At 57.3% G+C, this 14,251-nt stretch overlaps 6 protein-coding genes across 6 annotated transcripts; 4 read left to right on the top strand and 2 right to left on the bottom strand.

Annotated features, from left to right (window-relative positions):
• Nucleotides 1–290: 290 nt before the first annotated feature.
• Nucleotides 291–1,243, bottom strand: PLICBS_007890 (uncharacterized protein; the record flags this gene model as incomplete). Its single annotated transcript, XM_018321373.2, has 3 exons — nt 291–863; nt 931–1,048; nt 1,104–1,243. 3 exons carry the CDS (start codon nt 1,241–1,243, stop codon nt 291–293), a joined length of 831 nt encoding a protein of 276 aa, XP_018181270.2.
• A 1,503-nt stretch (nt 1,244–2,746) lies between these two features.
• Nucleotides 2,747–4,697, top strand: PLICBS_007889 (uncharacterized protein; the record flags this gene model as incomplete). The annotated part of the gene is made up of 5 exons (XM_018321372.2): nt 2,747–2,854; nt 2,941–3,291; nt 3,361–3,577; nt 3,633–3,715; nt 3,780–4,697. 5 exons carry the CDS (start codon nt 2,747–2,749, stop codon nt 4,695–4,697), a joined length of 1,677 nt encoding a protein of 558 aa, XP_018181269.2.
• A 1,755-nt stretch (nt 4,698–6,452) lies between these two features.
• On the top strand, nt 6,453–7,573 carry PLICBS_007888 (uncharacterized protein; the record flags this gene model as incomplete). Its single annotated transcript, XM_018321370.2, has 2 exons — nt 6,453–6,675; nt 6,738–7,573. 2 exons carry the CDS (start codon nt 6,453–6,455, stop codon nt 7,571–7,573), a joined length of 1,059 nt encoding a protein of 352 aa, XP_018181267.1.
• A 1,582-nt stretch (nt 7,574–9,155) lies between these two features.
• Nucleotides 9,156–9,779, top strand: PLICBS_007887 (uncharacterized protein; the record flags this gene model as incomplete). The annotated part of the gene is made up of 1 exon (XM_018321369.1): nt 9,156–9,779. One exon carries the CDS (start codon nt 9,156–9,158, stop codon nt 9,777–9,779), a length of 624 nt encoding a protein of 207 aa, XP_018181266.1.
• A 1,264-nt stretch (nt 9,780–11,043) lies between these two features.
• PLICBS_007886 (uncharacterized protein) lies at nt 11,044–12,922 on the top strand (the record flags this gene model as incomplete). The annotated part of the gene is made up of 4 exons (XM_065601263.1): nt 11,044–11,410; nt 11,574–11,644; nt 11,701–12,295; nt 12,363–12,922. 4 exons carry the CDS (start codon nt 11,044–11,046, stop codon nt 12,920–12,922), a joined length of 1,593 nt encoding a protein of 530 aa, XP_065457335.1.
• Nucleotides 12,923–13,249: 327 nt separating this feature from the next.
• Nucleotides 13,250–13,846, bottom strand: PLICBS_007885 (uncharacterized protein; the record flags this gene model as incomplete). Its single annotated transcript, XM_018321367.2, has 2 exons — nt 13,250–13,576; nt 13,634–13,846. 2 exons carry the CDS (start codon nt 13,844–13,846, stop codon nt 13,250–13,252), a joined length of 540 nt encoding a protein of 179 aa, XP_018181264.2.
• Between the last annotated feature and the right edge of the window lie 405 nt (nt 13,847–14,251).

Below are 14,251 nucleotides of genomic sequence, written 5' to 3'. Positions count from 1 at the left end.
TCTAGGCCAGGGACTGTAGCACCCACAGGTTGTAACGTGAGACCAGTGGTACAAGACGCCTTGCGGGCGGGGTGGAAGGAGGCCCAACCGAAACCCAGGGCACTGTTGCTGAACAAACACACTTCTCAAGACCCAAACATCAGTCAATGAAGCTTCCATCTTAGCTGGCTTTCCCCAATTGACCCTTGCAGAGTAGGGAAGAGGTTCTTTCGTGGTGTAAGTCTTGGAGCTCCCATGAACTTTCCCTCACGCTCGGCGACTCTGCGGCTCCGATCGCAGTGCCACGACGTTTAGCGAAATGTGGTAATTTTGCCAAATGTGTCTGCCATGCCCCAGATTCCCGCCCGCAGGCAGCTCAGCTGCACGATCTGGGAGTGATCCACGAACAAATTCACGTCGACCCCAAACTCGCGAATGTACCAGTTGAAGACTGCCGGGTCCGCGGCCTCAAACATGACCTTTTCGGACGGGAGCTCCCGCAGGATGTACTCGATGACGTCGGTCCGCCACTTGGTAACGTTCTCGGTGATGCCCTCGCTCTCAATCATGATGCGCTCGACGCCCGCGTCGATGAATTGCTTGCCGGCCTTGACGATCTTGGACGGGTCAGACGTGCCGAGGGACTCGAGCTCCGCGGACGAGGTGTCGCCGCCGGCGCCGAACTGGATACCGATCTCGGGTTTGGCAATCATGCCCTCGTCATGCACCTTGTCAACGAGCCGGAGCCAGTCGTCCTGCGGCAAAGAAAGGAACCCAGACGATATCTCGATGACATCGAAGCCGACGTCCTTGCACTTCTTCACGTAGCGATCGACGGCCGTCTTTGGATCCGACTGTGTAAGGATGTGTTCCATCCAGCCGCCCTGTCAGTCGACCCGGCGTCAGTAAGCTGTCGCATCACGACTTGTCAATGCCGGGCGTCATGCGCACCGTCGATACGTATGCATTGTTCTCGTGGGCAAGCTGGATCAGCTCCAGCAGCTTGTCCTCGGGGAAGAGGGAAAACGACCCGCCGGCGAACTTAACGCCATCGACTTGGTATCCCATTCTGTCACGGTCAGATGGTATTCTAGCCAATGTCAATCGCAGGAAGCCAAACGAACGTATCAAAGACGTCTTGCAAGTAGCGCTTGCCGATGGCCGAGTAATACGGGCCGCGGATCTCGGTCACGCCAATCTTTCTAGGCTTCGGCGGCCTCGGGTTGTGGCGTGCGAAGCCGAACCCGTCTTGCTGCTCAATCATAATTTTGGGATTATCTGCAGACCTGCTGCCCAAGCCCGTAGAGAATCGGCATGCTGCGACAAGCGGGAGGCGCCTCATCGCCAGAGTGTTTGGGCGCATCGCAGGCAACACGGCGTGTCCGCCTGTGCAAAGGCATCGTAGCGTCGGAGTGCTCATGACGAATGGAAAAGGCAAGCAAATGAGTCGAATTGGGCATACGCTTGCGTATAACAGAGAAAGCCCTGAAGCTGGGCGGAATGCCCGTGTTGTGATGTCTTTTAGCCGGGTTCTTGTAAATGATGGTGCTTGACGTCACCCGAACCTCATTGTCACACGATGTAATTACATCACGAGATATAATTTCTGTGCGATCAACCGAATCTCCTTAGAGAAGCTTTTTGACGCCGCGTCGGAACAGTTACGGACCGGCGACGTCGTAACAGCGTGATGGGCAGGGTCTTCTTGGTTCTTGGGGCGGTGGTTTTGGTGCACTCAGCCGGCGCCGTGATCGCTCGAGCTTCGAGAGTGGGATCGGGAAACCGCACTCAGCATCGTGGCTAAGGCTCTAAATGCGCGGATATAATTCGTACGTGACGTTCAATTGCTTCGCGAAAGCTTACATCGAAAAGAACCCTGATGTTGACAAAGATGACCTCCAAAGGTCGTGTCTGGTCATTGACGACTTATCTCGTAGCTGCCTGAGCAGAAGATGACGCGCTGCGACGGGCCTGTGGGCTGCCCCTGGCAGCTTCCTGAGTTGGTGCCTCGTGTGTGGAACTGAGCTTTCAGCAGGGCCCGTTTGTCGCTACCAGATCGATTCGTGAGTGGATCCCTCCATGTTGCTCGCAGGGATCATGAGCCCGCCTTTGCCCTTCCTGGTCCAAGCTCGTCCTCGGGAATGGCCCCTCGGCCGCAAGCGAGCCGCTCGTCCAGCAGCCAGACCCTGATCATCGCTCTCCAGAGCGGCCCAAGTTCCGTCGGCCACGTTTCTCCGTACCGCGCATCGTATTTCTCCGTCTAAAAGCCGCTGACTATTACTCGACCGAGCTCGATTCCAGCATGACTTCGGCAACGAGGGTAGCCGTCCCGCGATGGCCTTCCCTCCAGGCCGAGTCCGTATTGGAGCGTCCGCGGCCCCTTTCCTCAGCCGCAAACCCCCGTGGCGCATGCCGCGTCTTTTCAGCTGCCAGGGGCCGTTCTCGCGCCCCCCGAAGACCCATCGTGCCCTTCCGAGGCGCCCCAAGTTCTGCGCCAAGGCCGCCAGACCATTCGTCCCTGGCGAGCAAGTGCGCCTCTCTGTTGGACGAGTGTGGAAATGAGGCACAATGGCGTTGGCACCGCTCGCTTCGCGCCCGCTTGGCGCAGGTGGTCGTGCCGGCAGGCTGCTCCCGTGAGTCTTTTAGCAAGACTCGCTTGGGGGCATCCAGTTGCGCCCATCCAAACTTGGCTTCTTATTCATCGTTACTCTCTTGCGAGACCTTGTGGATGACGGCGTAAACGGCGACATAAATCCCAGCCGACACGATGCGGCGCTCAAGTTGCCTATCGCTGGCATCAGCGGTCTGCCTTGCCGGCTCCGCCGCGGCTGTGGACGTCGTGTACGTGACCGACATCGCCATCTACTCCATCCTGGTACGTGCAACACGACAGCCCATTTCGACGCGATTAAGAAAGAACCGTCGCGGCATGATACTGATGCGCTGCGGCGTGATTCACAGGCACCGTGTGCTAAATCCGCCATCTCATACAACATCGCGTCCGAAACGTACAACTCGAAATGCGGCGACGGGGCGACCGACCTGCAATCATGCATCTGTTCCAACACCAAGGAGCTGCAGTCCGTCAACCAGCGCATGACGAGCGCGGTGACGTCGAGCTGCGGCACCACGGCGTCTGACGACGTCTGGAGCGCCTCCAAGATCATGGACAAATACTGCAACCCGGCCAAGGCCGTAGCCTTTCCGACGCCGACGACTAATGTTGTCAATGCCTTCATCACTGAGCTGGCCGAGATCTCCTACTTGCCCCAGTGTGCGCAGTCGGCGGTTTCGTACGCGGTAATGGGAGATGTATGCTACCCCGAGCGCAAACGCGTCGCAAGACCCATTTGGTCGAAACTTGAAGCTGACGGCCCCTAGAACCGAGAGTTCTGCCCTGAAGATGCGAGCCTCTTTGCCTCATGCGTGTGCAAGGATTCAAAGGTTCAGGTTGTCAGTCAGTCTCTGAGCAAATCGGTCCGGTCATCCTGTACGAACAACGACGACGTGACGGCTGCGGTTGGCTTCTTTGGCGAATACTGTGCCATGAACAACGGCACTACGTCCTTTGCGAAGCCGAAAAGTCCACCGGGAGACAGTACGCTTTGTTTTCCACATCCTCAGAAAAGATCTGTGGCTGACTTGTTCGCCAGTGACGTATCACATCACCGGCCTGCCGCAGTTCAAGTCTCTCAACAAATGCGCCCAGTCAGGCGTCTCATCCGCCGTTTTCGCCGTACGTTTCCCATCCACTGTATGTGAAAGCCTTGCGCCGATGTATACTAACACCGATGTCGCAGCAAATGTCCTGGAACTGCGCCACCGGCGCTCAAGCCCTGGCATCCTGCGTCTGCCTCAAGTCGGGGATGCGCGGCAGGGTCTCGAGCACTCTCACCTCGGACGTCAAAGCGTACTGCTCCAGCACAGCAACGGACGACGTCACTTCTGCGATGGCTGTTTTCGACTTTTACTGCAGCGCAGCAGACAAGAAAGTCGTCGCCACCGGCGCGGACTCGGTCTCGGAGACGCAGCCCACCGCCATGAGCCGCACTGGCGCGACATCGCCTAACGCGAGCAAGACAGCGGGGCCCTCGGGCACGGGAGGCGGCAGCGGAAGCTCCGACAGCAAGGACACGAACGGCGGTAGTGGGGGGTCAGGCGGCGGGAACAAGACGGCCATCATCGCGGCGAGCGTCCTGGGAGGCGTTGTCGCCATAGGCATTGTGGCAGCCATCGTCTTCTTCATCCGCCACAGGCGTCGGAAGCAAGCAAGAGGAGAGCAGATCCCCGGGCCGCCCGATGACAACCAAGGAAAGTCGGAGCTCGACGGCAAGTCTGACTGGACCGGCAGGATAGGATCGCCTGCAAGTATGAACCCGATGCCTGAGCTGCACACGCCGAGTCATTCCCCACGGCCAGAGCTGCACGGCGGCGGAGGCATCGTCTCCGAGCTGGGCCCCTATCAAGCTCCCCGGACCGAACTCCAAGGCGACCTTTCATCCAACCATTCCAACCATTCGCCGCATCAGCCAACCCCGTACGGCGTCAGTCCGAGCTACAGCCAGCACCCTCAGAGCCCCTACAGCGGTAGACCTGGGAACGAGGTGTCGCCTGCTTCGGCCCAGGGCACAGGGCATCCGGGGTATGCCCACGGCTGGCAGTCCGGCCCGGTCGAGTCATATGAACTCGACTCAAACATGGGGAGGCGGCATCAATGACACATGTACGAGACAGAGACAAATAATGAAAGCGCAATTTGACCTTTAACATTCCCCTGTCTTACTGGCCCGCTCCCTTTCGCACTGCTGGAACAATATGGGCAAAGCCGTGTTTAGGCGGAGGCGCACGACCAGCGACTCAGTGCAGGTCTCGCGGCTTCAATACATGAGAGCGCCGGCGCCATCAATTGGTCAAGATAGAAACAGCAAACGCCGGTTCAAAGCAGACACCTTCGCTGCGACCAGCTGATCCGGGCATCAGAGAGTTCGGCGCGGGGGCGCCTCACACATGCACCAACTTAGCACTAGCATGGTGGTCTTCTCCTTCGACTTGCGGCCAGCGCTACTTGTTGTTGCCGAATCGGCCAGAAGGCTTCAGTTTGGCAAGCAAATTCGCAGAGGAAGCCTCGGAGAGCACCCGTGACACACCACAACGTATATTAAATGCTGTGTGCCATTGGTTAGGCCAGTGCGGGGGTGGAACAACACCGGCGCCCCAAAAGGCATGCGCTGTCGTCGTGGGGGCTGGACTGCCGAATGCTGGATCAGTTATTCCCTGCTGTCAGGTCCGATCGACGAAAGATTGACATTTGTGGAAGCTGCAAACATGCATACCGCCTTAGCTTAACGTCGTCGGTTAACGTTACTCTGGGCACTATCTTTCCCCGGAAGCAGCTCGGACCAAGCTTTCGCCTCGTCGGATTATCTTGACGGGAACCATTCGAACGACCTGTCGCAATCATCCGTGTTTCCTCCACGATGCGGAGCAAGCATTGAGACAAGCCAGGAGATGTACATTGACACTATACACAGTTCCGCCAGCAATGGAAGCGCCTTTTAATGTTCATGGTCCCTTCACTACGAGACTGAAAGGAGCCACAGCGCGTGATTCCCATTGTTCGAAGTAGTTGGGAAACATGCCGCGCAAGTGGGGGTTAGGGTGTGCTTGTGCCCGCGTCCGTCGGTGCCGCCAACAAACGACAGGGTTGCTCAACTACGGTTCATTGTCCAACGCCCGCGCCAACGTTCCGACTTATCCGTTGAACCGCGCGCCGACCACGGACAGGTGGAACTATTCGGGAAGGCGCGATGATCCGAAACTGTATCAACGGCTGCAATGCCGAAACTCGGCAGTCGCGAGGGCAAAGCCGCAGCGGCCGCCCAAACCGTTGGGTCCCGTCGATGCGCGGTCCAGCCGTTCCATATCGTCAGCCAACACGCCAACAGTGGCTGCAATCCTTGGACGGCACATATGAGCTCGAAAAAGGCACGGATTGTTCTGCGGATAGCCCTTGAACCGAATTTACCTACAAACTTGAACGGACTTACGCAGATGACTGGTGAAGCTCATTCGTCGACCTTGACGGCAACAACAGGGTAGACAACCGCGGGCGGAGGAGACTTCGAAGCAACTAGTCTTCTATGTCAGTTCGTATAGGAATAAACACCCAGAGACGTAGATAGAGAGGATAGTGTACCGCAGCCAACGCCATGCAGGTTCGGGAAAGTGGTATTGACTCGCAACCAACATTCAAAGGGGCCAAGCGCGGATGATGGACTTTGCAAGACGGCCGTCGAACCAAATACACTGGACAAAACCTCCTTGCTGTGCACACCGAGCACTGACAGGCTGTGGGCAGAGTCGTCTTGAGAAACTATATAAGGCCCTCAACAAGCACAGACGCTGGTGGCCCTGGGTTGCTATTCGGTTGCAGGAACACCTCAAATTCTCTATTACTCAAATCACTTGTCACCATGAAGCTGATCTCTGGACTTGCCACCCTTGTTTCCATCGCGGCCGCCGCGCCATCCATGGTTGACCGGGCGTCCTCTCCCCTCAATGTGAAGCTGGAGAAGGCGGGCAACTCGGCCATCAAGGCTACTATTTCCAACGTTGGCCATGAGGACCTTCGGATCTTCCGCCCGGGATCCATCTTTGACAGCTCGTCTGTCGAGAAGGCCAAGGTCAAAGCCGGCGGTGAGTATTTTGTCGACACTCAAGGCCATGACAGGATACATGTCGCTGACGGGGCTGCTTAGACCGAGAGATCGGATTCGCTGGAATTAGGAAGCGAGTTTCCACATCCAAGATTGCGGATGCGTCATTCCAGCACATCTCCGCGGGCCAGTCGATCGTAGTCACCTTTGACATCGCCGCGACACACGACCTCTCAGCGGGTGGAGACTTCCACGTCGTATCCGCTGGGAAACTCATGATCGCCGGTAAATCTGGGGACAATAAGATTGTCAAGTCGCTGCCATACCAGTCCAACGTGCTCGAGACGAAGATCGACGGGGCACAGGCAGCGGCCGTGCGGGCAAAGGCCAATAAGCAGTGGAAGCGCACCAATGTCCAGAGCGACTGCACTGGAGAGCGGCTTTCTGTCACGGAACAGGCCCTCCAAAACTGCGAGTCCTTGTCGCGGACCGCGCAGCAGGCCGCTTCCTCGGGTCCCGCCGAGAAGATGGAGGAGTTCTTCAAGGCGTCTGACAGCAACACCCGCAACACCGTCGCTGGGGTCTTTAGCCGTGTTGCTGAAGAATGTGGCTCGACGAGCTCTGGCGCGTCCACCTACTACTGCACCGACGTCGGCAACTACTGCGAGAGCAACGTTTTGGCGTACACGGTGCCGAGCCAGAGCTACATGGTGTACTGCGACCTCTACTTCAACGACCTTCCGCCGCTGACCAGCACTTGCCATGCGCAGGATCAGGCGACGACTAACCTTCATGAGTGCACGCATTTGACGGAGATTCAGGGCACGGACGATCTCGGCTACGGCTACGATGCCATTCTGCAGCTCTCTGCTTCCGAGGAACTCAACAATGCCGACACGTACGCTGTGTTTGCCAACTCCCTGTATGCTGGCTGCTAGAACATGAACACTGCAGAGTGCAGGCAGCCGGCAATGAGGCGCGGAGTGCTGAGGTGTGGTGGTTGCAGGCTGCTATGAACGTTGGACGCGGAGTACATTGAAGGAACAGCAGCAGGATTTGATGCATGTGCCTGAGCTTCAATCATTTCTCTGTTGAATGCAACAAGTTTGCGGTGTGATGCACGTGGCCAGCCCTGTGAGGATCGAGTCAAGCCTCTCATGCGCGGGTGAGGCTGTGCTGCCACACCCCTCATCCCCGGTCAACCCCTCAACTTTTCTCGTCCCGTAAGCTCGGCACCGGCCCCGGGCGAACATTGCTTGGCGATGAAAAGCCAAGTCACCACCATGATTCCTCACACCTGCCGCTCTCGCTTCTCAGCCGAGGCCAAGCCGGGCGCGAGTGGCTTCCTTGGCCGAGTCCTTGGCTCGCGGTCAAGGGTAAAAAACATGTCCAGGGTGAAAATACAGGGCGTTGAGCCCGATAACGTGCATGCAGCCTGCCTTAGCTTCTCCACAGCCCTGCCAACGCTGGCCTGCGAGACGCCCAATCGCCTGGACTGGTCCCTGCCGAGAAAGCTTGTTCTCAACCCCAGATTCTTCGTCGCACTTGGCAGACGTGCTAACTATTGTGCCTCTTCTTCCATATCCACGGCTAAAGATGTGCAGGAACCAACTCGGCCGTCTTTCTTCATAGAAACGCTCCCTTCGCTCTTCTTGCCGCCACAACAATGCAGTCCCCAGCGGCGCTGCCCGCCCGCGCCCGCCCGCCGCTCTGCGGCCACTGCACCTGCAGCAGAGCACAGTGATAACCCTAAATCTAAGTCTAATTTCAGCCTCGTTGCAACCAGGAACACGAAAAATACGACGGCTGAACGCGGACCCAGCTCGCGACTTCTCAAAGGCTCCCCTCCCCACCAATCAACAGGAGTGATCCCAGATCCCGATGCCTTCTTGAGCTAGCTCAGACACCAAGGTCGCCCGCACGTTGTCGTTGGGCTCTCTCGCGACGACGCCGGAGCCGCAGATCCCCTTGGTCACGCCCTTCCCCCATCCAGGCCACTCCACGATGGTGCCTGCGGCGAGACCCGTTTCCCTCAAGCCACACGGTCGAGCTCGCCCAGTATCAGAAATTTCTTCTGCGGCTTGGAAATGATCGTCCCCTCGCAGAATGGTCACTGCACACCTTTTGATTCGCGAAGGGTCAAGCGGCGCGGAGCTGGCTGAACCACGATGCCAAAAATGGCACCGGGCGGTCGGGACCACCCTGCGAGAGTCAGCCCTCGGCATGTGAGGGTTGGCATCGGTAGGGCTGCATCGCAAGACAAGGCGCTTTTTCCATTCTGTCTGCCTGCCAGGAGGCAGACACTTGCTGGACACCCCATCGAGAAATACGAAATAAGAAGTGGCTTGTCTTTCCCGTGAACCATCTCCTATTTTACCCCTTTCTCCCCCGTCCTTCTGTTGCAGTCTGTATCCTTCTTTTGGCATTCTGCTGTGACCATTGTCAAGTTCAGGAGTCGTTCATTACTCCTTGAATCACATCATATCGACAAGCGTTTGTGCTTCCCAGCCATCCTTTACCATGCGATCCTTCCTTGTTGTTGCCCTTGCCGGGCTTGCGGTCGCCGATGAATTCCTGATGATGAGCGCCCAAAAGGCAGGCTCTGTCCTGGCCGTCAGACAATCGACCTGCAGCAGCCTCGAGGAGAAGTGCGACTCGACATGCATTCCCCTGAGCGGCACTTGCTGCGGCCTCGGCGACGGCTCCTACTGCAAGGTCGGCTACACCTGCGTCAAGGGCGGGTGCTGCCAGATCGGCAAGGTGTGCACCGGCACCCCCTCCGGCTGCAGCGCCAGCCAGGAGTCTTGCGGCTCCCGGTGCATGCCCAAGGGCGCGGTCTGCTGCCCTGGCGGCAGCTCATACTGCGACGCCGGAGAGACATGCAGCGGTGGGCGATGCAACACCAGCGGCAGCGGCCTCACCCGAACCACCACCTCTTCCTCTCCTTTCGCCGAGACGACGGCAGGATCTGGTCCCAGCCCGACGACCACCAGCAGCGGAAACACTCTCTGCGCCCGAAAGAAGGGCGGCGGCAGCCACGGCGGAGGCAGCAGCAGTGGCGACGGCTGCGGCAGCGGCGCTGGCAATCTCGCGGCTCCTGGCCTTCTCGTCGGAGCCATGGCCGCCCTGCCTCTCGTCCTTTAAGGGGGCGACACACCATAACCATATAATTCACATCAACCTCAACCAGACTGGGCAACAACGAGAACTACGACTTACGGGGGGCGGGTTTTGCCAGGATTGTGTCTGAGCGAAACAGATACCAGACTGTCGACATGCACATATTGGTGCAGATATTTCATGTTTCTAGACGATTTATATAATGAACGACCTCTTGGTCTTTTGCAGTCCTGCTGCACATCTTGAGTGGACCTTTAGAGCGAGCCGTCTTCCTGAGCCGTCACAGTGGCTGTCTTTCAAGCTCGGGACTACCCGTTGACACCAGACAGTCTGGTGTGTGGCTGCCACACCAAACGGTGAAGCGAATCAGAGTGCAGCCAACCATACCAGTATTCGTAGCCTATGAGTTGGATTGCACGTGAATCTTAGCAGGTATGTCTCTCCTGGCGTTGCATCCTATGGGGCACTGCAGCTAATTTCGCCATTGCGAGGATATTAGGCCCCTATCGCAGGTATCGATCGCAGAACTGTATCAGCTACGTGGTCGGACAGTATTACAAGTACGCAGAAGCGCGGCGACATGCCTTCAACGTCCGTTTTGGTGAGCCGGCATTTATGACAGCCGCATCTCGAAGCTACAAGCAGCAATAATGAAGCGCCAAGTCTGGATTAGCCTTAGATCTCAGGAACTCGCGCATCGAAGCTTGCAGATACAAAAGCGTTGTCCCTGGGACTGCTCTTGAAGCATTTCCCTTTGTCGCCGCATTCATGTGTGAAGCACAGCGTTTACGCTTTCTGGTACCTTTTGCTACTATTTTGCCCTGCTCGCGGCTTCAAGCGCTAACAGCAGATCTAAGATCGATGTCAATGACGTCTTCGATATCTCGCACTAGGCACGATCCCGGCGGACTGCAGGTCTTGAGACACACCTAACCTCAACTAAAGGTCGCACAAGCGCCGGCTAGAGACGCATTTCGCCTAGCCAGGCGCGACACAACAGCTTTAAGGTGATTCATGCTGTTCACCGTGCGCCCGTTTGCCTTGGCCGATCGCTGACCTGCATGGCTTTGCCATGGTCGTGTGATGGGCAAATGGCTGCACCCGGAGCGTTCCTCCCACGTGTCTGTTGTCGATATCGCTGGCATTCCCCCTTTATTGAGTCTCAGGTTCCACGTTGGCAACGCTCGGAGTATCGCCTGCTCAGACATTGCAACCGCTGCTCGTTAAAACTCTACCCAGCTGCTGGATGAGACCGACGATCCAGTTACAGCATCGATCTTCCCCGACCATGTCGCACCCAAAGCGGGATGAGTCGCCGGGCGACATTCCCTCCCCGCCTCACATGGAGGAGTATGCCCAGCCAAATGTCGATGCCTCGGACCTAGACGGCCTGTCGCTCTACGAGAAGAAATGCGTCCTCATTAATAGAGAGATCGATGCCCAAGGCATGGGCAGGTACCAATGGTACATTTGGATCCTATGTGGCTTTGGCTATTTCCTTGATCTACTCTGGGCGCAGGCGTTTGGCCTCGTCTTGAGCCCGCTGCAGCAGGAGATGGGCTTCGGCGACGGCGAGTCTGGAAACATTTCGACTAGCTTCAATGCTGGCCTCACTGCCGGCGCCTTCTTCTGGGGCTTCATGTCGGACATTGTTGGTAAGTCTGACAAGCTTCCCTGGTCAGTAACGTGCTTTGGCATTCGAGCTCATGGGGGAATCAGGTCGTCGTTGGGCATTCAATCTCACTTGCCTCTTCTCCTGCGTCTTCGGTCTTTGTCTTGGCGCATCCAACAACTACACCACCTTCCTTGTCATTACAGCCTTTGTCGGCTTTGGTGTTGGCGGAAACATTCCGGTAGACAGCGCGATCTTCCTCGAGTTTGTTCCACATGTGCGTCGTCCCCTAAGCCGAAACGCTGGAGTGGGAGTGAGCTGATGGCCTGATAGAACCGCCGCTTCTTGTTGGCATGCCTGTCCGTGTTCCAACCACTCGGCGTCGTCATTTGCAGCGCCATCGCTTTCGGCTTCATCCCGACGTACTCGTGTTCGCCCAATTTCTCCGAAAAGAATCCGCTCCCGTCCTGTCGCACGGCAGAAACAGGGACGCCTTGCTGCTCTCGATCGAATAACATGGGATGGCGATACCTGCTTTACACGCTCGGAGGCTTGTCGCTCCTCGTATTCTTCCTGCGCTTCTTCGTCTTTACGTTTAGAGAAACGCCAAAATACTCCATATACAAGGGCCACGATGCGAAAGCGATCGAAACGATGCAGCATATGGCCAAAGTCAACAAGCAACAGTGTCGCTTGACCCTCGAGGACTTGGAGGCGCTGGCGAAGAATCACGAGGCTAACCATAGCGATACAAGCTCTGGGCTGTTGCTGTCTGGTCCAGAAGATGAGCGCTCGTCTAAACGCACGGGAGCGCTACGCAAGCACCTCAACAGATACAAAATGCTCTTCGACGGCTTTCAGATGACACGTCTCACGATTCTGGTTTGGCTTACATACATTTTCGACTTTTGGGGATTTACGGTGGCAGGTATGTGTCGCTGTCTGGCAGAAGGCTCAATTGAGGACGACCCACTAACACGCTGTTTCTCCCCCAGGCTTCTACCTCCCTCGCATTCTCGCGCTCAAGAACGGTGCTGCCTCGGCCAGTCTCAAGTTCACATACGCAGCGTACATATACACATACGCACCTGGAATCCTCGGTGTTCTACTCGGTGCCTACGTTTGCCGCATCCCAGCCATCGGGCGCAAGTGGACGATGGTCATTTCCTCAGGCCTCATGGGGGCGGCCATATTCCTGCTCTCGACCGTCGACACTGTCGCCAAAAACGAGGGCCTTTTCACACTGGAGTACTTCTTTCAGTCCATGTTCAACGCCGTGCTGTACGGGTGGACGCCGGAGGCGTTCCCGGCGCCGGTCCGTGGGACGGCTTGCGGCGTGGCCAGTTTCTGGGGTCGGCTCTTTGGGATTGTCAGCCCGCTTATTGCGCAGCATCTGTACGGTCAGACGGACGGGTCTGGCGGGAACGGCAACATCAACAGCGTGCTGTACCTCGCAGGCGGCGCGACGCTGGGATGCGTCCTTACCACGACCCTACTCCCGAGTCATCTGATGGAGACACAGGACGAACGCTCCGAGGCGGCCAAGAGAAGTTGAAGGACTCCATGAGGTCAGACTCATTACACGCGGATTCTGGTCGACAAGCCACGGGAATCGACTCAACTGTCGGGCCGGCAAGCCAGGAGCCTTGTCGGAAACTCAATTGAGCTACCTCGGTGCCTTTCATCAGGCATCAACCAGGGAAACAACGCAGTCAGCGGGGCTAGTAGCTATTACAAGTGCAAGTGCGCCGGGGGTAACAGGCGATCTGATCTCCATATCCCTGACGTGTGATCCAGCCCACATAATGACCGCCAACGCCCAAGCTCAAATCTGGTTCCTCGTGTGACTCAAGCCAAGCCAGGACCCCGAATCCTCCCACGGTCAAGAAAAAACCCGGATCGCCGAAAGACAGTTGCTCAGAGGGCTGAAAGGCTGCAGCGACACGTCGCAGGAGTCACTTTCAGCATGCTGAAGTAGCGCGCTGGCAAGGTGGTATACTTTCTCGCAGTCTGGGCATTCGAAGTTTGCGTTCTCGCCAGTGTACTCGGCGGAGCATGCTGCGTCGAGTGCTGCGCGGGTGACCGACCCTTGACTCGCCCCGCCGGCGCACGTTCCCGTCTCCAAGTGTAGAACCATGGCCGACTCGGTGACGAAGGTGCGATCGCAGCCGGGACACTCGACATCGACAGCCAGATGCACGACGGAGTGCTGGAGCCAAGGTCAGAAAACAAGATGAAGACGACGAGCGCGCGGGCGGCAACATACACTGCGCAGATTTGACGACGTGTCAAAGCGCCGCTTGCAGATGGAGCACGTGTTGTGGACGTTGATCGCGTGCTGGTCCAGCTTCTCAGCAGTGGTAAAGTCCTGCGCATCGTCACACTGGTGGCAAACATGGTGGTTCGGCGAGTCGCGGACATGCTGCTGTTGGGCCTGCGGGGACTTGAAATGTCGAAGGCAGCGGCGACAGTCGAACATGTGCGCTTTTGCTGTACCCCTGTGGTGATAGAAGCCGAGTTTGGTCTGGAAGTTTCTGTTACAGACAAAACAGGTGGCCATCGTGACCATCATGCGCCTAAAGCTGGCGCTGGCGGAAGGTGGCAGTACGGTGAGGATGATGCAGGCGGGATTCATTGGAAGGTGGCAGAGTAATGGAGGGAATCAAGCAGAGAAGGCCCCCAGCGAACCCTTACAAAGACCAGTGAATGCAATGCCAAACGGTCCGAACTGTCACATCCTTGAAGTCTGGTGGCAAGCCGTCTGGTGAAGGCCTCTTTCACAGGTCAACGGTGTTCGCGCTGCTGGGGCGAACGTGGGGCCCAGCCAACGTTGTATGCCCGGGCCGTGAAAGCAGTACCCAGGCATATCCGACGAAAGACGTGA

This window comes from Purpureocillium lilacinum (assembly GCF_023168085.1).
Source record: "Purpureocillium lilacinum CBS 284.36 DNA, scaffold_5, whole genome shotgun sequence".
NCBI classification, from domain to species: Eukaryota; Fungi; Ascomycota; class Sordariomycetes; order Hypocreales; family Ophiocordycipitaceae; genus Purpureocillium; species Purpureocillium lilacinum.
The sequence above is the reverse complement of the archived record's forward strand: the minus strand, read 5'-3'. Positions and strand labels throughout refer to the sequence as shown.